General features: G+C 42.6%; 1 protein-coding gene across 1 annotated transcript in view; it reads left to right on the top strand.

Annotated features, from left to right (window-relative positions):
- LOC122816707 (transformation/transcription domain associated protein) overlaps nucleotides 1–25,926 on the top strand; it is a gene marked incomplete in the record, with an annotated part of 2,794,447 nt that overhangs the window by 1,376,292 nt on the left and 1,392,229 nt on the right. Inside the window, 2 exon segments of the mRNA XM_044089697.1 lie at nucleotides 4,192–4,390; nucleotides 5,066–5,194. Of these exon segments, the coding sequence (XP_043945632.1) occupies nucleotides 4,192–4,390; nucleotides 5,066–5,194 (328 nt within the window).

The raw sequence follows: 25,926 nt of genomic DNA, 5'->3' as shown, positions 1-25,926 counted from the left end.
TACTGGGGGTGAGAACGAGCTGGTCCTGGGGATTGGAATTAATGAATTCCAGGAAATGTTGGGCAAGTGTATTGGTACATGAGTAGCTTTCCCAGTTAATGGAGAGGTAGTTGAAGTCGCCCAATATCAGTGTTAGGTTGGACCCTAATATTCTCTAGGGTGCTTAGGAATGTGGAGTGTGAGTCTTGGGTCATGGTTGGGGACCTATAGCAGGCTTCAACCCGAATTGCTGTCTTTCCCAGTGTTAGCTGCACCTGAAGTATCTCTGATGAGTTATGTTGGGCTACCAATCTGGAGGTGTGCACATCCTTTATGTATATGGAAACACCACTGTCTTTGGAGCTTCTGTCCAAGTTCTGGGGCCGAAAGGTGTGGAATGAGTTATAGCCTGGTAGTGCAGGGGTGCTTTCTGCTGCCTTGAATCGGGTCTCTGTTGCAGCACAAATGTCGATGTTGATTTACTTTTTTTTTTTTCATTTTATTGTTCTTCTAAACATTAATAACATATTGTGGGATATAATAGTACATCCACAAGTTTAACAAAAGTACAGCCTTTCTCAGACATGTTTTCTTGCAGAGACATAGTAAACAAAAGTGACTGATGCTTTATGATCTACCATTTATTCACTAATTTCAGTGTTGCTGATGTTCATCTCCATCTCCCAACACCAGACTCTTGCCCAAGTCCAAGGAACCCGATTCTTTTAATAAATGCCTGTGCTTTTTTCTGTCTCTCAAGCTTTTCCTTTGGAACATTTAAAAAGGCTCTCTGAGCTTTATTGTCAGAAGAATTCTGTTTTCTGGCTCACTTTTTGTTGGGTAAACTGTTTTTATTTCCTCCTCAGCCTCTTTTGCATCCAAAAAATGGATTCAGACCTCTAGGAAAAGATATTTGAAAACAAATGGGTACAGCAGCTTGAATCTGCTGGGATAAATTTGCTTCTCTTCTGCTTGGCGTGCATTGAATATACATTTTCCACAAACACGCAACTGTCTCCAATTTTCAGTACTTTGCTTTCCAGCCACAGTTTTGTCCGGATTAAGTCTTTCTGGTAGTATGATTGCATTTTTACTAATATTTGGCTGTTTTTTCATGTCCCGTTTTGGAGCATACACTCAATGTGCCCTTTCAATTAACAAATCCTGCTATGGAATACCAGTCCAGTTGATTATTTGTGCTTTCATAAAATTATTAGTCTGTTCCTTCCAGTTTCTCTGATACATTAGAAGATCTTGGGTTCCTATCACGTAGTCAAACTTTTACAAGTTCGAACTACATATGGTCGAGACCATACTTTCGAATTTATAAAAGTTTGAGCATTTGAATGGAAATCTCTGTAAAAGGAGATTTCCATTTTTTTCAATGTGGTGCGATCTCAGAGTTGGTAGATTTAAGTAGTGAGGGGTGTGGGGGGTGCAGGGTGGTTTGCCCCCCCTGCTTAAAACAAGTTTTTGTCTTGTGCGTTGTGTAGTTTTTTTTTGGTTTTTTTTTAGATACTCGAAGTTCTGCAACTCCGAACATAGTGGTTCATCAATTAGGTGTTCGAGTTATGGAACTTCGACTATCTAATAAAGACCCGAAAATCTCATGTTTTCTCTGCGAGCGTTATCATCTAACCCGTCCATTTTTTGAAACAACTCTTCTTGAGAAGTTTCATACTTTACCAGTCTTTTCTTCATGTATGATGTGTACAGTTTATCAGTTCATCTGATTAGCTGGTTAAATCTTCTGTTTTTCCAGCCTTTTGTATTTGAGTTTATGTACTTCTTTAATATTTGATTTATTGTAATCACCTGCAAGCACATTTTGTTTTTTTTCCTCTAAACCACTGGGAACCATTTCTTGTACCAAAGCTGAAACTTGAACTGCTTTTTGATAAACAGCTGTAGGATTCTTCCCCAACAGTGTTTTCTCTTGACCTTTACTGGTTGATTTTCTTTCAAGTTCTCTAAATTTCTTCTTTATTGGCATTCAGGTAGTGTACTTACTAATTAGTAACTGAATTCTACTCTGACAGTATCACTGGCTGTTATTTCCATGTTTTTTTTTCACACTGGGAGAGCTGAAATTAACCTGTTAGTGTGTAGCCATCTTCGAAGTCAGGAACTAAATTTCCTATTATTGACTTTAACTTTGCCCACCCCCCATTTTTTAAACTAGTATCCCTTGCCAGATTGAAATTCCATTAATTGAAAATCTTATTCCTTATGACACTCATCTCAGCCAGGAGAATGTTGGAATTGCATGTGCTATCCTCATTGTCTTAATATCTAGTCTTCTACAAATGCGGTGTTTCATTAAGAGCTAACCCCTTCGCCTTCCTCAGATTTGCCTTTGAGTTCATCCTCAACCAAATCTGTTCACCTTTCAGTCTTCTTTCTTAACTACTCTAATAAAGGAGAATGCTTACTTCACGCCTTTGGTATTCATAGACAATTATGATGTTATCTGCTTTGTACAAAATCTATCAGGAGAGGTTCACAGCTACTGGTTTCCTTTGCACCCTTTACACTAAGGCATATGATTGCAATGTGTAGATGGTTTCCGGAGTGCATAACTTTTTCATATCAATCAAAGAGCAAGTCCTCACCAGTGAAGCCAAATTTGCACTCAGCCAGGACAGTAGCAACATCTGCCACCTTCTTCAGAAGTACTTCAGTAGTTGACACTTGTGCAGCAGGAACTTGTTATACATCGTATACCTTTTCTAGACATTTTAAGTTGTTCATGATCTCAAGGTCTAGAACATCCTTTGGAGTTACCATCCATAAGAGCATTCAGTCATGACTCCACCCTGAAAAATTTGCACTTTGAAATTCTGTCCCACCATTCAAAGTGGATATGGGATGACTGTAGGATAAAGAAGTTATGTACTTACCATTTCTGAGTCTTTGTCATCTGTAATTCATTTAGTGTACTGCCATTTTAATTAAAAAAAAGGCATCCAAACATGCTGAACCCATAGATATATTAAACACACACACCATGTATGCATGTTTGTTTGTGTATGTATGTGTGTGTGTGTATAAATATATATATATATATATATGTATGTATGTATGTATGTATAAAAAATCTCCCCTCTTGTTTTCTGTTTTGTTTTATCCTGAGGATCAAACTAGTCCTTTCATTGGTAACACATCACTGACTTGTTATAATGCAATGCAAAACTTTGTTGAGATGTTTGCTCTGTGTAATTGCTCCCAAATTTCTTTACTGAATACCACTGCTTTCATGTATCTGTGCCTTTTCTTATTTGCATCTAAGCCACATTACAAAGCAATGTAAAACTTTGTTGAGGTGGTTGGTGTATTTATTGAACCTTAATTGTTTTTGCTGTGTGTTTTTTTATGTATGTATGTATGTGTAGGTATATGTACACACATACAGTATTGTAGTACTGTACTGTACATTAATCGTGTGTCTTTTGAAAGTGCCTATACTGTCTGGACTGAAGAGGGTCCATGGAGTAGTCCACTTTACCCTGTTAAAAAATATGTAAAATAAAGTGAAAAAATAAGTGGTAAATTACTAGAAAACAATGTGCTGGTGAAAACTATATCCGTATTTTTATTGTGGGGGTATGATGTAGCTGTAAATGTTTCTTTATAGTGTAACATGAATATAAATGTTGGTTTGAAAAGTAATTATGAATGTAAGCTATTTTAAAATGTTTTCAAAAGTTTTTTTTTTTTTTTTGCTACCTCTTTTCCTAGATTGAGGCTGAAAGCAGTCTTTGTACTCTTTCACTTGTTTAGTTAAGTTAAATAAAATGAAATAATGTTTTGCCACTGAATTAAAACAGTCTTTAATTTTGTTGCTTATGTAGTCAGTTTAGGATTTACCCATAATCTCTAAAGCATGTATGTTTGGCTTCTGCTTCTTTAACACATTAAGAAAGCTTTTTGTGTGTGGTTGTGTTGTGTTGCATGTGAACTATTTTTTTCTATGTTGACTTGTAATAATTGTGCTCAATTCATAATGTCATAAAGTAGATGTAGAGATGGTTCATGGTGTCAGCCTTCTCTAGTGCTTGTGTGTCTTTACCCATCTTGCAGAACACGGATGACAACAGTTTACAGTATTCTTGTAAAATTGGCCTGAACTGCTGAGGTGGGAGTATGTAAGACAAAGAATACTGGAAAACAAATTCATACATGCATTTTCAAAATAGTTTTCTTATTTTATAGGTACAACTATGGTGATATTGAGCTGTTATTTCAATTGCTTCGAGCATTTACTGGTCGTTTTCTGTGCAATATGACATTCCTTAAGGAGTATATGGAGGAAGAAATACCCAAAAACTACAGTATTGCTCAGAAGCGGGCACTTTTCTTCCGCTTTGTGGAATTTAATGAACCAAACTTTGGAGATGAGCTGAAAGCAAAGGTACGCGTTTTTTTTTTTTTGCGTTGTTTTGATTCAAGTTGCTTAATTTCCTTGTGCAGTACAGCTGTTAGAGTAATGGTGCACTTCTGTAAAAATGGTATATATTATGTTATGCTGTTTGTGGGGAGCTGTCTAACTTTGCTGCTGATTTTAAGGTGTTAGTGTTCGCTCATTCCCGTGGTGGTGGTTCTACGGTAGTGTTGTCGCCTCACAGACGTTGCCCGTTCGATTCTCAGTTAGAGCGTCTTCTGTGTATCGACATGCGTGAATGGGCGTTCCTTCGTTGAAGGTTGTGCGTTAGGCCCGGCAAGCCAGTACGTAAAAATCTACTGCCAATCATTAGCGGACCAGAGTTCCGCTGTGGCGACCCCTAGCCGGGAAAAGCCGAAAGAAACAAACCGTGTTCGCTCATTCCCCCTCCAAATGATTGTATACCTTGACAGTGTTAAGAGCTGTGCATGGAGATTGTTTACTGTAAATAGAATGTGCTGCAGAGATTTGCAGCTGTTATTGAGTAGGGCAAAGAAACCTGTATGGTATGTGAATTCCCATAGCTAGAAGTAAACAAATGATCTTTGTAGAAGCTGGAAAATGTGCTTATAATGTAATTCTGTAACAGTTTTAAATGTGTGAACATTTTAACAGTGAAATGAATAATGAGGTAATATTTTGCAGGTTTTGCAGCATATACTGAACCCTGCCTTCTTGTACAGCTTTGAAAAGGGGGAAGGTGAACAGTTACTGGGACCTCCCAATCCTGAAGGAGACAATCTTGAGAGCATCACCAGTGTCTTTATCACAAAGGTAAGTACCACATTTTACACCAGACTGATTTATCTCCTCTCATTGTGTACTTAGGAGGAAAATTCAGGAAATTATTTATCTTTTTTATAATTAATGCTTTTTGATATAGTGATCAAATATTATGGCTACAGAATTGCATGACTAGTAATCTTTTTGGCCCTCAGCTTTGGGTCTTATGACTGAGTAGGGGTAAGTGGGAAATTATTCCACATTTGAATAGTGGGGTATAGCTTTTTTGTATCATGATTGAATGATGACATATATTAATGTATTACACCCCCAAGGCCATTTCATTTGCAGGGCACTACTTAAGAATGCTCTGTTGTTCAGTTGGTGCCTGCTAGTTAAAGCTCTTAGATTTTATTCATGGGAGCTGCCCCCATATTAAGCAGCTGCAGTCAGTTTCGTTGAAGAAGCATCTGAAAGCTTCCAGATTGCAGTACAAAGCGAAACAACAGACATGTTTAAAAGGACATGGGATAGCGGGAAGATGGGAAGTGGGAGTTGTAGCTGCATGGGTCTGCCAAAACCAGATCTAGCACTTGATGACCCAGGGAGATGCCTAGGGCATGTGTTGGCTTGGGGGGGGGGGGGGGGTCGCTGATAAAAAATTCAAAATCTTCTGTAAAGATGTCCTTAAACACTGCAGGCCTGTAGGACTTTGTGGGAGACTTGACTGTCTGTTACATTGCAGTAGGACTTTAAGGTGTCATGGGAGACTTCTGTGAAAAACAGCAAGTCCCAGAAACCTCAGCATGGTAGGAACAACCATGGGATATTTGATCTAGGGCTCAAATGAGGATGTGTAGTAGATTTGATTTAGAAACTGAAACAATGGATGCAGCAGGGATTTGTTCATGGGCAGGAGATTTGATTTGAGCGGAATGAATATTAGTAGCCAAAACAGTGAGTTCATGGGCAGTAGTCGAAACAGTGAGTGCAGTACAACAGTAGTGTGTGTGTTTTTGTTTTTGTAAAATGCCCCAGTTCAGGGGCTGACTAAGTGATTTTGCTCATAGTGAAAACCTGAACCTTGATTATTATTAGCAAGCTAGTGCCGTAAACCTCCAGACCAACTGGCAGGTCCCCTTTATTTTGATTATTATTTTGTTTAATTTTTAGTAAGTCACTGAAGATTCTAGTCTTGTGAATGCCAGTCAGAATTTTGTAGTTTGTGTCAATGGTGCAACAGGTAGCATACTTGCCTTTGATGCAGAAAGCTACAAATTATCTTTCCACACAAGGTAGATTGATTGCTGATACTACAGTGTAGCACAAGGGGTGTAGTTTGGATTGGATGAGATGCCTAGTAACTGTGAACATGTTGTCAGTTTGCCAGCCATTCTGTAGTCCGTGTCACCTGCACACCATTTTTTTTTATGTAACATAGGCAATTTATTCTTGAAGGGCAGCAGACACTAAAATCATGGACAAAGCACTGAAATGCAAAGTGGTTTGTCTGCCGCAACCTCTTCATTAATTAAAGATCTTTTTAATGTGGATTTATGCAGATGACTTTAGTTCTGCAGAGATTGTGCATATTGACTGATATTGATGGATTTTTATATAATGACGACAGTTTGAGTGGCCTTTTATGTTGACATTTTTTTAAATGGATAACCTTGCCATTATTGATTCTTACATTTTGTTTCACTGCTTACTGGAAAAATGTTTAAAAACTAAAAATCTAAAACACACTGTAACAGGTGATGATCTTCATGTTTCACTGTTGCAGTCATAACCTGTGGGTTATCCCTGATGTTGGTAGCCCTTGGTCGGCCCGAATACCGGAGTCAATGTTTTTGTGTGCCGGCTCCTGTCGCTTGTAGTCTGACGTCAGGTCGTCAGTGCTCTAAAGCTAGCAGAATTTCTGCACTCTGCTTGTCAAGTGGCCACACACACATTACAATGTGGATATGATGACCTAGAAGCTTCTAGCAGGGCAGCAGTGACAGGATCTGTTGTTAGAACACATGCATGGCTGAAGGAACAAAGTCGCCCTGATCATGTCAAGTGTAAACTTATTGATGCACCCCTAGATAAGGAACGCTTGTTTGTGGAAAAAGCAGAAGAGGTGCTTAAAAAGATGGAAGACAAAGCAAAATCTATGCAAACAGTAAAAGATTTCTTTCAAGTTCAACCTCCCAGATTCAGCAGGAACTTTCCCTCTAAGCACTGGGCCTTTCCTGCACCTAGCACTACTTCACCCAGCTGCCTTCCAGAAGTCACCTCACTGCGAGGAAGTTCCTGCAAGCCGTGGGATACAAGAACCTTTGGTGTCAGCACTCTCTGTCCCTAGAGACCCACTCTCTCTCTCTGATCCCTTGTATAAGGGCCGAATTTCTCTGGTGGGCAGAGGCCTGTGTCATGAACAAGGGTCTTTCCTTCATCCTTTGCCCCTCCGACCAGACCATCACCACCGACACCTCAGACATTGCTTGGGATGCTCAACTAGCAGGCAAGTGTACCCAAGGCCTTTGGAATGCCCAAGCAGCTTCACTTGCACATCAACCAGAAATGAGGGCAGTGCAAAAGACTCTGACTTCCTTCCAACCCCATCTCAGGCCAGGGGTCTTCCTTATAAATACAGACAACATCACAGTAATGTGGTACATCAACAAGCAGGGGGCACCCAATCTTACCCCCTGTGCAGACTAGCCGTGAGTCTCTGGCTTGCAGCCACCTCCATGGGGCTACACGTAATTGCCCAATACTTACCTGGGATCAGCAACACACTGGCAGACCACCTAAGCAGCAGCTTACTGGATCTCCATGAATGGCAGCTCCACAGAGAAATCTTTCTGCAAATCACCCAGAAGTGAGGGACCCCAGAAGGGGACCTCTTTGCCTCACACCTCAACCACCAGCTGCACAAGTTCTGTACCAGCGAGTATCACCCCCCGAGCATGGAAGGGGGATGCCTTCACCTTCCCTGGAGCTCCCTCTTAGTGTACACATACCCTCCTCTGCCCCTTATTCCCAAGGTTCTGATCAAAATAAGAGAGGAGAGATCAAAGGCCATCCTCATTGTTCCAGATTGGCCCAGACAGCATTGTTGCCCCTTATTACGTAGTCTGATCTTACAGCCTCTAAAGCTGCTTCCCTTGATGTCAGACCTCTTGACCCAGGAGAGGGGAAGGTACTGCACCCAGATCTACAGACTCCCAAACTTTCAGCAAGGCTTATACACTAAAAACTAACAGGGAGTCCCTGTTAAGCAAAACCTGTCCTGGACATCGTCACAGAGGCCAGAAGGCCCAGCACAAGAAAATCATATGCAGGGAAATTGAGAAGATTCTGCTCCTGGAAACAATCAAAAGGGGGCACTACCTCCCAACCTTCCATCCCTCTCATCCTGGATTACCTAGCAGAGTTGCTCAATAGTGGCCTCTCTTTCTCCTTTATTAAAATCCATGGCTCGGCCATCTCTGCCCATTATGATTCTGACCCACCCCTCTTCTCTCATCCTTTGATTAAGCAATTCCTCAAAGGGGCTTCTAATATTAGGCCTCCCAGAAGGCCTCCAATGCCACCCTGGGACCTGAATTATGTGTTAAACTAACCTTGCCTCCTTTTGAACCTGCCGCTTCAACAGAAATGAAATACCTCTCATGGAAGACTGCCTTCCTACTAGCTATCACCTCAGCCAGAAGGGTCTTGCAACTTCAAACTCTCATGGCTGTCGAGCCCTTCATAATTTTCCATGCAGACAGAGTCTTCCAAAGGACTAACCCCACCTTTATACCCAAGGTGGTATCTGATGTGACCCTTAACAAGGCCATACACCTTCCCACCTTCTTTCCCAACCCTCAAAACAAGGGGGAAAGAATTCTACACTCACTAGACGCACACAGACAACTCAGATACTATCTGGATCGTACTAAGCCATTCAGAAAAACAGACCAGCTTCTTGTAAGCTTTGTCCCAGGGACAGAGAGGAAACCCATCTCCAAACAAACCATTTCCAAATGGATTTTGCACTGTATCCATTTTTGGTACAGACTACATGGGAAACCCATCCCTAAGTCTGTCCGACCCACTCCACTAGGGCAACCTCCACTTCCACTGCCTTCCTCAGAGGAGTGCCTTCCAGGGACATCTTGGAAGTGGCCAAATGAACCTCTGTCTATACCTTTAAAAAGCATTAGCACCTACCTCTCTCTTCTAAGTCTAGGACAGGGTTTGCCTCTGCAATTCTGCAGGGCCTCCTGACCCATACCTAGGACTTGATGTATCCTTCCACCCTTTTCCTCAGCTTTGGGAATCCTCCCACAGGTGATGACTGCAACAGTGAAACATGAAGAACATAGTACAGTTGTGTACACTTACCACAAATGTAGATGTTAAAGTGTATTCACTGTTGCAGTCTTGGTTTCCCTGCCTCCATCCCCCATTTAAGATCTTCCCCTAGGGGGATACAAGTATCCCAAGGTGGCTTTTAGCCACCAGGACCACTTCTGTCTTTACGCTTGTGCTTCTGACGTCTTAGGGCAAGAAAAACTGATGTAATGACGTCGGCTGCCTTGCTCTATAGCACTGACAACCTGACATCAGACTACAGGCAATGGCAGCCGGCACACAAAAACATTGACTCTGGTATTTGGGCCAACCGAGGGCTACCACAGCAGGGATAACCCACAGGTGATGACTGCCACAGTGGCTACACTCCAACATCTACATTTATTTTAAGTGTACACACCTGTACTTTGCTGTGTTAAATAATACAGTTTAGTAAACTCAAGAAGATGAAACAAAGAACACATGCATTTATGCATGGTCCTAAAAATGTGTGCAGGGTGCCCATGGTTTGAATACAGCCACTTAGTCCGTCAGTATGAATGTGGGTTTCAGTGAATGTGAGTTACAAGGGCAGAGAAGTTTACTGTTGCTCATGCCAAGTTGGTTTTCATAATGAGACTGTATTGTTTTGTTTAGCAAATGACCATCGGTGTTTGTGCTAAAAAAAAAAAAAAAAATTGTAATAAGTTTTAAATTAAATCCAAATATCTATAATAATTGTAGAAATAAAGAAGAAAATAGAATGCACACTGACAGGTTTGAATAGTGTTTTTTATGGTCATAGCGGAGACGGAAGCAAGTAATGCGACACTGAAATGGGTGCTGGGTGGGAACATGTAGGGTCTCTTTTCTATTACCCTGCCTAGGGCATCTATTCTGCATAGCTAAACTTGGGAATTATCTCCCCCTAAATATAAAAACAACCACCAGTGCTACACAATTCAAAAAGATCCTTAAATTAAGATCTGGCTAGACTTGATAATACCCTTTAGCTCTACAAAGAATTTCTTCAGTAAAATTCATAATGTTATTTTAACTAGATGGGAGGGGAAAAACTTCACTTGTTGGAAACATTGTATAGAGACACAAGTAGTATTTGACATTCAACAAATTCAGAATAAATATGACATTCCATCAGCAGATTGGTTGATACTACAAAGCATATTATCATATGTTAAGGATCTTAATAGTAAAATTATTAATTCTCCTTATAAAACTAGTCCAAATTTGATAAGTCTGATATCTGAAGTTATTTACGACAATTATAACTGGACAAATCTATTATACAAAATATTGATGATATATACAACTAACCCTAATGTAAGATATTGGAATTTCATAGCAAAAGAATGTCACACTAATCTATCAATTGAGAGTAAAGCAAATCTTTTATGTTCTGTTAGCTTAACATTTAATTTACAAGTATGGAAAATATTTATATGGAAATCTATTCACACGGCATTTATTACACCTGAAAAACAAGCCAAATTCAATTCACTTGATGAATCCATTTGTTGGAGAGGTTTGTTCTTTAAACTGTAAAACTGATTGGTTTCATATATTTTTTGATTGTATTAATATAAAAAAATTCTGGGAAGAAATTACTATTTTTCTCCAAGCTATATTCACAGATACCTTTATTTTAACCAAAGCTTTAGTCCTCTTAAATGTTAATGATACTATTGGAATGAACAAAAAAGATGTATACCTACTCTGGTCCATACTAGCTGTGGCAAGGAAATGTATAACTAGAAAGTGGAAGTCTTCACAAGAACCTACTCTGGAAGAATTCTTGAGATAACACTCACATTGCCAAAGTGGTTAGAAAGACCTTCTATATTGCCCACCTTATCATGAAGGGATTCACATCTAGATCGGGAGAGGTCATTGTGCCCCTTTGCTCTTCCCTCATCAGGCCCATAATTGAGTACAATGCCCCATTTGGGATGTACCTTACCCGACACCTGCAGCAATTGGAAAGACCCCAAAAGTACCTCACCAAGAGGATCAAGGGACTCAAACATATGTCGTATGCTGCCCGGCTAAAGAAACTCCAGCTCTACTCAGTAGCATGCCACCTACTCAGAGGCGATCTGTGCCTAACGTACAAGGCCATGTCCAACCCGGAATTAATGGACATGCTCCACCTCAGAAAATCCAAATCCACCAGAGCTATGCGAGCGAGAGATTTGAACCTCAGCACAGAAATAAATAGGACATGCTGGAGGGACAGATTCATAACCCAGAGGCTCCCTTCACTCTGGAATAAAATCCCAGTCCATGTTAGGAAGAGCCCCTCACTGACTCTCTTCAAGAGGAATCTTGACGAGTTTGAATGGGGGAGCGTAGGTTTACCCCGGGGGTCACGTCTGTGTCACTGCTAGACAGAGGTACAGTAAACTAAACCTTATAATGGGCACAGTATACTCATTCCAAGGGGTGGCGAAAGCCAAACACACTCTGGCTAGGCTCATAAATGCCCTAGGGCAGATAGCCTAGTATGAACCTATGAATTAATGGAAGAAACAGCGACATTAGAAATCAAGGTGAAGGAATCGAGAATTTCACCTAAAACATGGACAAACAATCCTTGGGGAAAAAAATTTAACTCTTATTGAGACATTAAAAATGAACCCTAAATAATTAATGTGTAACTTTATACTTTATTAATTGAATATTATAATTTTTTGTTACTAATTTCATATATTTTATTAAATGTTTCCCTCCTTGGTTCAGGTCAATTGTACATAGTGTATATAAAGGTTTATAATACTTGTTTATTGATGATTGTATTGTTAAACATTGTCCTATTTGGAAAATAAAAAAATATTGGGGAAAAAAAAGATCCTTAAAGCACCTTTAAAGAAAAATTGGATATATCCTTGCTCTAGCCCAACCTAAGGAAAGATATCCTTTAGCCAACAAGCCTCCCCAGGATGTGGTATAGATTACTTCAAAATATATAATACATATGTACTACCAGCCTGTGTTCCACCAAAATATTGTCTAAGATTACTGCTATACTCTACACATTAATTTTGCTTATGTTTTTTGCTACACTTTGTGCTGTAACCCATGATCACTGAAAAATGTTGTGCTGAAATCATATAATGTCATTTGCTTGATTTATATCTCTGTACCTAATGAAAGTATTTGTCCTTCTGTATAACTAAAATTGTACTACCAGTGTAAACTTCTGTTTACTTTTAATGTGGAGCTTCTCTCCTTGGGCCTCCACTGAAAAAGGACAGCTTTTCCAGGCAGACTTTCCCAGTAAACAAATGTAAAATGTATATACACACACACACACACACACACACACACACACACACACACACACACGTATACATACAAAAAAACACACAAGCTTGCATTATGTCAAACTCCCGGAACAACGAAAACTAACCCTGGGTAAACGAAACTAACCCTGGGTAAACGACCACTAGGACAAAACAGCAAATAAAAAAAATCCTCCCCAACTGATATACCAACTCTGAAACCACACTACAGTGGAGAAAGGGCAAGGTTCCCCATGGTGGCCAAGTGGTTCTTTTCCTGGGGCTAGTTTTCAGTGTTCCAGAGTACGTGCGTGTGTGTGCGTGTGTGTGTCGGTAATATATCTGTCTAATATATATATATATATATATGTATATATATGTGTATATATGTATATATATATATGTATATATGTGTATGTATATATATATATATATATATATATATATATATGTGTGTATATATATATATATATATATATATATATATATATGTATGTGTATATATATATATATATATATATATATATATATATATATATATATATATGAGAGCGTCACCTTTCCTTCTCCCCTTTTTCTGGTCTATTCTCTCCTTTAACTACCTACCCCCCTCCCTGTCACTGCTTTCCTTGCAAAAATCTGTTTTTCTTAATCATCAATACTACTCAGGTTTTTCTAATGAATAACCTTAGCTTTGTTTCTGCTGTTTCACTGATTGTTTTTCTTTTCTTACTCAGCCTGCTGAGTATTTTTCTTTTCTTACTCAGCCTGCTGAGATCTGGTCTAACCCGCTCCATTCTCCCTCACTACACTCGGGGTCACTCCGCTTTCTACCCTACCCAATTCCCACCCACCCCTGAACATGTTTTCTCCATTTTCCCTAACACCCCCTTCCTCCCATTTTTCACCAGTTACATTCTGCATTATCCCCGCATCACTTCTCATTCACGAATCCCAACTACCTAGCCACTATACTCAACATACCCCTCCCACTCACTTTATCTGACCACACATAAATATCTCCCCCTCAGACACTCCACTACACTTTCAATACTCCATTCACATGGGCAACACTTACTTCATCTCCCCCTACATCTACCTTCCCTGAAATTAAAACACCTATTCTACTACATGCCAACTCCTCTAAACTCTCTCTCTAACTACTGTAACTCCCTAGTCTTGCTATAACTACTGTAACTTCCTTTACCTCCCGTCTACTTCTTCACTTACCCTAAAACACCTCAAAGTTTAAACCCTCAGAAACAGTACTGTTATAGAAAGCACTCACCTCTATACTTCTTATTACCTCATTCTCTCACCATGTTTATTACTCTGATGTTCTTCGTGTTTCACTGTTGCAGTCATTACATTTGGGTTATCTGCTTGCAGTAGCCCTCAGCCAGCCTGATTAACAAAGCCTTGGGTCCTGCGTTGGTTGCTGTCCCTTCTTCCATGACGTCAGGTCGTCAGGGGTATAAAACATGCAGCCGACGCCATTACATCATTCTTTCTTGTCGTGCGGTGCCCGATGCAAATGCAGGTCGCAAGTGCCAGTCGGCAGACTCCTGAAAATTTTGTTTTCGAGTTTCAGAACCGAAGTCTTCAACTAAAGCTAAGTACCCTGTTGGGGAAATTTTTTCTTGCTCCTTACCGATGTCAGTAAAAGTTAATAATTGCATTACTTGTGGAAAGCAAATACCTCATTAAGATTTCCATTCGTATTGTATTCCTTGCCTAGGCCTTGACCACAACGTACCTTGCTGTCAGTTTTGTGCTTTATTTAATCCGAGCACTATCCGTCGTCGGTATAGTTTTGCCGCTAAATATTTCGGTTATCTGTTTAATTATCCAGAAATGTCGTCAGTTAGCCATCTGACTACCGGGATTTTGAAAAAAATGCAAAGATAAAGACAGAGACAGGCCGCCGAGGTCCAAAACTGCCGACAACGCTTCTCCTAAGCCAGTCGCCAGTTCGCCGATACTCAGTGAGGTGCTTTTGCAGCCCCTGATACCCGCTACTTCTGATTCGCAGGCCTTTACTAAGACCCATTCGGAGTCTGGTATACTGCAAAATGCTTCAGCTATGAAACCCGTGGATGTCTCTACCTTGGATGGGTCCAGAGCTGCTGTCCAGGCACCGGCTTCCTACGGACTTGCATATTAAACCGACGCCTCCTTCTTCATTTAGGCCTAAATCTTGATCTATGCCTAAAAAACAAATTATAAGAATGGCTGAAGATCTTGTAACTCTAAATGATAAGAATGGCTGAAGATCTTGTAACTCTAATCAGGGGAAGCCAACCCCCCCTCCTCCTAACTCTAATCAGGGGAAGCCAACCCCCCCCCCCTTCTAAGAGATCTAGAACTGAAGTTGTTTATGAATCTTTTGACCAGGATTATGATTTTTCTGATTCTCCTGATGATCTGGATTTGCCCTTATCTACTTATGAGGATTCTGATGCAGAGGACTCTATTCCCTCTGCTTCCCCTCCAGAGGATTTTTCTTTTGGTGAAACCTTACATACACTAAGGGAGCATTTCCACTGAGAAAGCCAGGATTTTTCAGATTCAAAAAAGAGGCTTAGGGATTTCTTACTCTTACCTCAGCATAGGCCTTGAGCTATTCCTCCTGTCCTAGACATTGTTGATGATGCTTTTTCGGAATCTAGTTTTTCCTGATTCTTTGCCTCCTGCTCCCAGAAAACCTGAAAGATATTACAGGGTTCCTGATTCTCACAAGTTCCTTTTTAAAAATCCTATTTCGGATCCAGAGACTATTTCACAGGCAGCCAAGGGCATTAAGGCTTCTACTGCTAAAAATCCTACCCCTTCTGATAGAGACTCCAGGGCACTGGATAGATCGGGTAAGAAGGTTTACACTTCTGCAACCTTGGCCATTAGGGCTTTAAACTGCCAGATTCATGTGTTGAAGTGTCAGCAACATGTTATTGGATTGCTTAAACAGAAAATGATGTTGATTCCTGACTGTGCGGAAAATAAAGAATTACAGGATTTAATGCATTCTGCTGAACAGGTTGGAAAACATACTTTGCATTGTGGATTTGATTCGTTAGAGGCCTCTTGCAGGGCTGCTGTTACTGGGTCTGTGCTCAGAAGGCATGCTTGGCTTAAGGATCAATCTTCCCCTGATCATGTTAAAGCTAAATTGTTGGATGTCCCCTTAAATCAGGACCGCCTGTTTCGCAACAAGGCTGAGGAAGTTCTTAAAAAGATAGAAGATAAAGCTAAATCTATGCAAACAAGTTCAGCCTCTTAGATTTAGTAGGCACTGGCCCTCTAAGAATTGGTCCTTTCCAGCCCCTTCTAGGTCTTCTCAAACCAAACCCAGATACAGCAGAAACCCCAGGTTTCAGTCCCAGGGGACACACAAGACTAAGCAGTGGGAGGTTGTTGCACCCAAATCAGGGAGTAGTAAGACTCCCCCCTATGGAAAACTGTCTCAATGACTTGCTTTTAAAACTTCCAAGCACTTCTCAACTGAATGCTCCTTTAGGCGGAAAGATTGGTCTGAAGGCCAAAAACAGGGAACTCATTACCCAGGACAAATGGGTTTTAAATATAGTGTCCCAAGGATACGGATTTCACTTCCACACCTTACCAACACCAAGCGGGTGGCCAGATCTACCACCAAATCAGTTGGCAGAGGCTCAAAATCAAGTACTCTCTCTCTTAAGCATGGGGGCTATTCAGTTGGTACCAGAAGAGGAAAAGGGACAAGGTTTCTATTCAAGGCTTTTTCTGGTACCCAGAAAAGGCAATACATGGCATCCTGTCCTGGACCTTTCTAATCTAAATACTTTCTGGTGATTCCAATATTTAAGATGCTGACTCTTCACCAGCTGCTTCCTATGCTAGGCAAAGATGCATGGTTGTTAACACTAGACTTAAAAGAAGCATACCTGCACATCCCTATCAGCAGAAGATACCTACGCTTCAAAGCAGGCTACATGCACTATCAGTTCTCTGCACTGCCCTTTAGCTTGTCTACTGTGCTCAGGGTATTCACAAAGTGCCTAGCTACAGTCATTGCATTCTGCAGGCAAAAAATGTTCAAATATATTCATACCTGGACGATTGTCTAATTCAGGCAGAAAAGCCAGGACATACATTTGAGTCATCTGGCCTATGTTCAAAGGGTACTGACTTGTCTGGGGTACACCATAAATGAAAAGAAATCACACCTGGTACCCTGTCAACAAATTATATTCCTGGGAGCAAGCTTGAATACAGCTTCCCAGATGGCTTACCTCACGCCAGAGAAACGGACTCATTTGACAACCTACTTCAAACAAGTGGCCACAAAAACCCAGTTATCTGCAAGGCAAATACTGCAAGCCTTGGGGTTCATGGCCTCCTGCATTCTTCCAATTCCATATGCAAGACTGCATATGAGGAAACTGAAATGGTATCTCAAAAGCCTGTGGTGTCAACATTCACAGGATCTAGAGGTTATGATTCCTATCATACCTTGCCTACGCCTAGAGTTCTTTTGGTGGGCAGAGGCCTGCCACCAAAACAAGGGACTACCATTCACATTGCCCCCTGCCGCCCAAACCTTAATAACAGACGCATCAGACTATGCATGGGGGGGGCTCACCTGGCAGGGAAGTGCATTCAGGTTAAATGGAATCCAAGTCAAATGCACCTACAGATAAATCAAAAGGAAATGTTAGCTGTACAGAATGCTCTGACAGCTTTAAGGACCACATTCTTCTGGGACAACTAATGGTAAAGACGGACAACACCACGGTCATGTGGTACATAAACAAGCAGGGGGGCACACACTCCCCCTCTTCTGACTAGCCATGGCATTGTGGAACATAGCCTTTTGCTACCAAGTGAATCTACAAGCTCAATTCCTTCCAGGAAAACTAAATACACTGGCAGATGGACTAAGCAGAAACCTCATGGACCCACACGAGTAGAAACTGGAGAAAGGATTTTCAACATGTTGACAAGCAAATGGGGGAGCCCAGATGTAGACCTGTTTGCCTCCCCCCAGAACCATCAATTGGACAAATTTTGTACAAAGATTCCCCACAAACTAGTTTGGAAAGTAGATGCTGTATCCTTCAGCTGAAAAAATCAGTTTATGCCTTTGCTCTTCTGCCTCTGCTCTCCAAGGTACTACTAAAGATCAAACGGGACAAGCCAAGGACGATTTTAATTGCACCAGACTGGCCACGTCAACACTGGTACCCCCTCCTGTGCAGTGTGTCATGTTTGGCCCCATGGCACCTGCCTCAGACTCCTTCCCTGTTGTCTCAGCAGGAGAACCAGATTCTGCACCCTCAGCTGCAAACCCTGAACCTAGCAGCCTGGCTAATTACCTAATCTCTCCTTTACCACTCCTCAGTAAATCAGTGATGGATATCATGTTACAGGTTAGGAGTCCTAGTACTAGAAAATCTTATGCTGCAAAATGGAAAAGATTTTGTACATTGAACCGATCTCAAGGGATGAGTGCAGCAGTGCCCAATTTACCTCAGATTCTACAATATTTCACTGAGATGCTTCATAAGGGCTTGTCCTTTTCCTCCAAAATTCATGCCTCAGCCATTTCAGCTCATTATAGCACAGAGTCTCCCCTCTTCTCTCACCCACTGCTCAAGCAGTTCCTCAGAGGGGCCAAAAATTAAAGGCCACAGAGGAGAGCTCCAACTCCAGCCTGGGACCTTAACTATGTCTTGGAGAAACTCACTTTTCCTCTTTTCGAGCCAGCTGCTACTGCAGATTTAAAATTACTTTCCTGGAGAACAGTTTTCCTTTTAACAATCACTTCTACAAGAAGGGTATCTGAGTTACAGGCCCTTATGGCAGTGGAGCCTTTCATCATCTTTCATGCGTACAGGGTGTCCCTCAGAACCAGTCCCTCCTTCATGCCAAAGGTGGTATCCGGTGTGGCTCTTAATCAGTCCCATTAATTTGCCTGCCTTCTATCCTAACCCACAGAACAAAGGGGAACAGGTATTGCACTCCTTAGATGTGCACAGACAACTTACATTCTGTTTGGACAGGACTAAACTTCAAAGGAAGTCTGAACAACTGCTGGTGGCATTTGCTGCGGGGATAGAGGGGAAAGCTTTTTCAAAGCAAACCATTTCAAAATGGATAGGCCACTGCATTCATTTCTGCTATAAGCACCATAGAAAACCTATACCACAGGGCATCAGACCCCATTCAACCAGGGCTGCATCTACCTCTACAGCCTTTCTCAGGGGTGTCCCTACAAGGGACATCCTAGAAGCTGCTACCTGGTGTTCTGTACATAATTTCACCAAGCGTTATCATTTGCCAATTTTCTCTAAATCCAGAGCTGGTTTTGCCACTACAGTCTTGCAGGGCCTTATAGCTGGTCCTAATTCTATTTAAATTCCTCCTCCCAACCTTAGCTTTGGGAATCTACCCAAATGTAATGACTGCAACAGTGAAACACGAAGAACATAGTACAGTTGTGTACACTTACCATAAATGTAGAGGTTCGAGTGTATTCACTGTTGCAGTCCTGGTTACCCTCCCTCCAGCCCCTTTTCTTCTTTTGGCTATACCTCTACTCTCACTTACTATGCCCAAAGAGCTTTTTAGTGTATTTGCTGTTTTGTTGGAGGTATATCCTTGTATTCTAGATTTAATTGCTTCCCATTGGGAGGCACCTGACATTTGGGGCAAGAAAAACTGATGTAATGGCATTGGCTGCATGTTTTATACCCCTGACGATCTGACGTCATGGAAGAAGGGACAGTAACCGGCGCAGGACCCAAGACTTTGTTAATCAGGCCGACTGAGGGCTACTGCATGCAGATAACCCAAATGTAATGACTGCAACCATGAATACACTCGAACATCTACATTTATGGTAAGTGTACACAACTGTACTTTCTCAACTCCCCTTCTGATGTTGTACTTCCTCACCTCACATCATACACAAATCTACTGCACCTTCCTCCAACCTCCATGTATAATAAACTAGCCTTTCAATCACATTAGTCATTTTCAATAGCATCCTCTATCTTCCCTACTTCAAACTCCTCCCTTCCCAAAATCAAAGTCCCCCCTATACCCCAGTCAGTATTGTTAATCCTTGTTCATTCCTTACGCATGGGTATCTGTTCCGTCCTCGGAACCGAGCCGGCCATTTTCCAAGCTCGTGTCAGCTTCAAACTCTTGAGCTAAACCCTTACCCACAATTCCCCTCTCCCTGTTACCTCAGATTTCATTTGCCATTCGGTCATGTCAAGCTACTTCTCTTGAGCTAAGTACAGTTATTTTTTGCTTAATATTCTTTCATTTTACTTTTCTGTCAGAATATTTAATTGTCTCTTACCCTATCTCATCTAGCGTACATATTTTCTTCAGGTTTTTCTACTCTTTTTTTTCTTTATCCTCTTACCATAAGGTATTCTCTCTTTGCCATCGTTAGTAATCCTTCTCTTTTTTTTTTCTCATACCTTCGGGTATTCTTTTGTAACATTGCTGGTACCTTTTTCTATTAATTAATTTGCTGTCATGGCAGATAAGAAAGGTAGTCCGGAGTTTAAGCGGTGTTCTGATTGTGGACACAAACTACCTACTTCTGATTCACACTCTTTGTGTGTTTATTGTTTGGGGGCGTCCCATTTGTCTGTTGACCCGCCCTGTACTATTTGTGAGAACTTTTCAAATAGAACCTTGTTGGAAAGGAAAAACAAGCTGCTACTGAAGGGACTTCTTAAATCTCCCTTTTCAGAGGCTATTTCTGGGTTGGAGGCCTCAACCCCTCCTAGAGCCCATAAGAAAATCTTGGATGTTCCTACCAAGGCTAAATCTTTGCCTTCATCCCCGGCTGGGGACTCCCGCCAACCAATACCTAAAAAGGCTAAAGTTTCGGCTCCGGAGCTCACTCAGTCAGCCCCAGTGTTTTCGGTGCTTAGACCTTCAGGACCGAGGTCTTCAGCTCCTTTAGTGATCTCGGCTCCGTCTTCTCCTGCAGCCTTCGCTATATTGGCACCGAGGGGCTCCTCGGTTCAGACTATTACCACTGTATCGGCACCGACCATTCACTTGGCGCAGACGTTGACCACGTCGGCTCAGAGATCTTCCTAGGAACCGACGCCTTTATTGTTGACTCCAGTTTTGTCTGTTCCAGCTTCGGTACCGACAACCACTTTGGCACCAATCCCTGTGTCATTGCAGACCATGACCTCTGCACCGATGATTTCTTCGGTATAGACACCCGTAGTTCAGTCTCTCTCGGCACCATTGTCCTCGGTGCGGACGGGTGAGATGGGCACTGAATTTGCCTCTTCTGTGGACAGGCCTGTTTCTCCCTCAGTCTCCGTGAGGTCCACTAGAAGCCTTTCCGAACACGATGTGTTGCGTCTTGTGGATCAGGTGCTGTTGGCCAGAGGTATCCCACCCCTCAGGAACTATCCTTCTTTGGGATGTGATCACCCGTCTCCAAAGACCCCTTCTTATTCTCCTCCTTCATTGCCTTTGAAGTCCATGAATATAGCACAGTCTTCCCCTTCTGCGGTCCCCTTTATGGATCTCACTAAGGAACCGCAGTTGCCTTCGTGGCAGGAAAGTTTTGCTATGACCCAGGATGTCAGTTGTGACATGCATAGTTTGCTGCTCCACAGCCATCCAGGGACTCCGAGTCGGCAGGCTGAGCCACTTAGGGGGAGGGGTGACCCCTGTCCTAGACATGCACTCCTCTTCAGGTGGACCAGCCTTCCAACTGATGGAGAAGGCTTTCACTGCTGCTGGCGATACTGGACTGTCTATACCTCCACCCTCCTTTGGTACACTGGTTTCACAAGTCACACCTAGCAGACACCGGGTGCAAGGGCCTCAGGACATATTCCTACAGGAATCCCCTTTTCTGCTGTCTTCTCCAGCTTCTCCCGCTGAGGAGGTCCACCGGAAAAGTTTGTGTAAGAGGAAGCACATGGACTCCACAGAGGAGTCCCTCACTGAAGACACAGATTTTGATGAGGGGGAAGGATCCCCCCGGTCACCCTCTGAGGTATCCTTTGGTGATATCCTCGAAATCCTGAAACAGAAAGGTAACTGGCAGTCCTCTAATCAGACCTCTGAGGAATCTGTGTTCCTGCAGGCCTTTCGCACCCGGCCCCCTACCTCCTGGGTTACTCCACCTGCCGATGAACTTGTCTGGCTTATCGTGCAGCGTGCTTGTAAGGCTCCTGATACCATCAAAGCTATTCCTCGGAGCCCAGATAAGATTTTGTCCCCTCCTGCTTTGGATCCCCATTGGTCCAAAGGTCTTCCTGTGGATGCTTTGGTGGTGGTGGCCGCAAAAAAAAAGGATCTGGCAGAAGAAGAAAGCCAGACTGTCCATCCGCCTAACAGAGTCCCGGGCCCTGGACAGGATAGAGAGGAGCACCTTTGCTTCAGTGACCTTTACTATCAGGTCCATATGGCACACTTTACCAGTCTTCAAAGGAATCTGATTTCTGAGCTGTCTGAAACCTTGGCTGGTGCCATGTCTGATGAGGTCCGTGACAAAGTGACCTCTCAGCTGGCCACCATTGAATCAATATCTAACTCCTCTATGCGACTGATATCTCATGCATCAGAAGGAGCAGCTAGAGCAGCGGGTTCAGCTGCGGTCTTGAGACGACACACCTGGATGTGCTTGTACAATTTCACGGAACCCTTTAAGGCTTCCTTTCTTAACACTCCCATTGAGGCCTCCTCGTTGTTTGGGCTCAAAGTTAAAAGCACACTGGCCAGATGTGAACAGGACACTAAGACCCTTTCTGCTGTAGGTGTCCGTTATTCTTCCCCTCAATGTGCATTCTCCCGAAACCAAAAGAGTGGGAAGATATGGTTCAAGAAATCTCAGGGTCCTTTCTGTGACACACAGGCCAAGTTCTCCCCTAGAGGCAGATGGGGAATCGCACAGGGAAGACGTTCCTTTTGGGGCATAGGGGGTCCGCGTAACCAGGGTTCCAGGGATTCTTTCCCGTGTCAATCCTACCAGCGCTCCTGAAGAGCAGCCCAACTCCTTTCCTCTGGAGTTGGTTGGGGGAAGTTTCTCCTTGTACCTTTCTGCCTGGCTAACCATCACCACCGATTCTTGGGTACAAAGGTTTATAACCAGAGGTTATCATATCCCCGTCGATCTTTGTCCTGCCCCTTCAAAAAACCTTCCTGACATTTCACCCAGTCAACACTAGAGATATAAAGCTGCTAAGAAAAAGAGTCATCCACATAGTCCCTCTAGACTAGATAGGATCCGGATTATACTCTACTATTTTTGGTGCCAAAGAAAACCGGGGACTGGAGACCAATTTTGGATCTCAGTGTATTGAACAAGTTTGTGAGTACAACAATTCCGGATGGTCACAATACAGTGTATCCTCCCACTTTTGGAAAAAGATGATTGGATGTGCTCGATAGGTCTTCAAGATGCATACTACCACATAAAAGTGGACAGGCCATCAAGAAGATTACTGCGCTTCCATGCGGCAGCTAGTCACTACCAGTTCGGAGTACTGCCCTTCAGACTCTCTGCAGCCTCCAGTGTGTTCACAAAGTGCATGGCAGTTGTCACAGCTCGCTTGCGACTTCAAGGATTCCAGGTGTTTCCATACCTAGACGACTGGCTCATTTCTGCCCCCACCAGACATCTACTGGAAAAAGCCCTGGCATACTCTCTCCTCGCTGCTCAAAGGCTAGGCATAACCATAAACTGGCAAAAATCCAATCTCACCCCATTTCAGTCGACAGAATTCATAGGGGTTATCTTGGAAGAACTGCAGAGCTGCTATTGCAGAGCACAGAATTCTAAGGATAAAGCAACAACTGATTCCAATCCTGTCAAGGGAGAACTCCACGGCTCACTCGGTTCTACAGCTGTTGGGTTCCATGGCAGCCTCCATCACCATTGTTCCCCTGGCAAGGTTTCACATGAGGCTTCTACAATGGCTACTGCTTACCCAATGGTATCCTTTTCAGCATCATCTTTCAGCCATGATTTGAGTAACCCACAGGTGCAAACAGGATTTAAATTGGTAGATGACACACAATCTGTCACAATGGTTTTGCCCCTTCTCCCCCCAGCAACCCAAGGCCACAGTGACCACGGATGCCTCCCTGATGGGGTGGGGGGGCTTTGTCAGGGACAGACAGTCCAAGGCACTTGGTCCGAACTGGAGGCCCATCTGCATATAAATGTTCTAGAGCTGAGGGCGGTGCTTCTGGCATTGCAAAAATGTCTGGGGCAATTGCGATTCAATCAGACAACATGGCGGTGTTCTGGTACATCAACAAACAAGGTGGAACCAAATCTTACCTCCTTTGTTAAGAGGCCATGAGGATATGGCAATGGGCGATGGCTACCAACCGTTTTTCTTCTAGCAACGCACATTCCCGGAGTTCCAACGTGATAGCAGACAGACTCAGCAGGTGCATTCTTCAACCTCACGAGTGGTCTCTGAATCCCTTGATAGTGGCGGAGATCTTCCACCACTGGGGCCATCCTTGCTGCGACCTCTCTGCATCCCCGTCCAAATGCAGCAACTACTTAGCCCTGATTCCCTCTCCGGGACAGTCACCCAGGGATGCTCTAGTCACGACTGGCCCTCGGGTCGTCTTTATGCATTTCCATCCTTTCCCCTCATTCCCCAGTTTCTGAAGAAAGCCCGTCGGTTGAAGAGCACGGTTATCCTCATAGCACCATATTGGCCTCGACAGATTTGGTTCCCCTTCCTTTGGCCTCACCTACTAGATCGACCATGGATTCTCCATCCAACCCCAGAGTTTATCTCACATCCACAGAACCTTATTCATCCCAACTTGAACAGCCTGAAGCTCACGGCTTGGCTACTCCAATTCCCTTGATTGCCAGGCAGAATGATCTTTCTTTACCAGTACATGATATTCTCATTGCATCTCATAAGTCTTCCACTAGAATTACTTATCTGAGCAAGTGGAAAAGATTTACCTGTTGGCTGAAAGATAAACAAGTAGATCCGTTCTCAGCACCAGTGTCGATAATACTAGACTGTCTGGCTGATCTTTTTCAATCGGGTCTATCGGCCTCTACCATTAGAGTTAATTTAGCTGCAATTTCTAATTTTCATGAGGGTGTCCAAGATTCCTCTCTTATATCCCACAAATTGTGCAAGACCTTCAAAAAAGGTGTCAATCATCTGAAGCCACCTTTTAGAGAACCTATTCAACCATGGGATTTATCATTAGTTCTACAAGCTCTGACAATGCCACATTTCGAACCTGCCTTTTCTTGCGACCTCAAGTATTTGTCATGGAAAACCTTGTTTTTGGTCGCCATTACTAATGCCAGACGTATTTCTGAACTTCAAACTCTATGTATCAAGAGTCCATACTTGATTTTTCATAGAGATAGTGTTTCTGAGAACTAATCCATCTTTTCTGTGTAAAGTGATCTCTGCAATGTCCATTAATCAAGCCATTAAATTGCCAGTTTTCTTTCCCAGTCATTCAAACAGAGGCGAGTATTGCCTACATACCCTAGATATCCACAGGCAAATTCATTTTTACTTAAACAGGACTAAGCCCTTTCGTTAATCGGACCAGTTATTTTTGGCTTTTTCTGGACCTAGATTAGGATCTGCTGTTGCTAAGGTCACATTAGCTAGATGGTTGAAGGACTGTGAGACCTTCATTTATACACAATGCAATATCTCGTTGCCTACTACCATGAAAGCTCATTCTACAAGGTCGGTGGCAACTTCTGCTGCCTTCCATGCCAGAGCTTCCTTATAGGACATCTGTGCAGCTGCAACTTGGGCTACGCCTCATACCTTCATCAATCATTACAATGTGGACTTGGCCTCCAGGGGAAGAGCGTCTTTCGGTTCGATGGTGCTCAGGAATGTCCTTCCATGAGAACCTCCCAGAAACAAAGGTAGCTGGGGACTCTGTCCCATGCGTAAGGAATGAACGAGGATTAACAATATCAGATAAAGAAGTTATGTCTTACCATAAGGTTCCATCTGTATTGTTGATCCTCATTCAGTCATTATGACCCTGCCTCCTTCCCCCTCCTGTGGTTTCTAGTGGATCTCACCATCCGGTTCCCTTAGGTTATTTGACCAGAGGTAGTCTCTACCTTCTTTGACTTGCAAACTCAATCTGAGGTAACAGGGA

This window comes from Protopterus annectens, chromosome 12.part0, assembly GCF_019279795.1.
Source record: "Protopterus annectens isolate FY-2018-M chromosome 12.part0, PAN1.0, whole genome shotgun sequence".
Classification (NCBI taxonomy): Eukaryota; Metazoa; Chordata; order Ceratodontiformes; family Protopteridae; genus Protopterus; species Protopterus annectens.
This window is presented reverse-complemented; position numbering and strand designations above follow the sequence as displayed.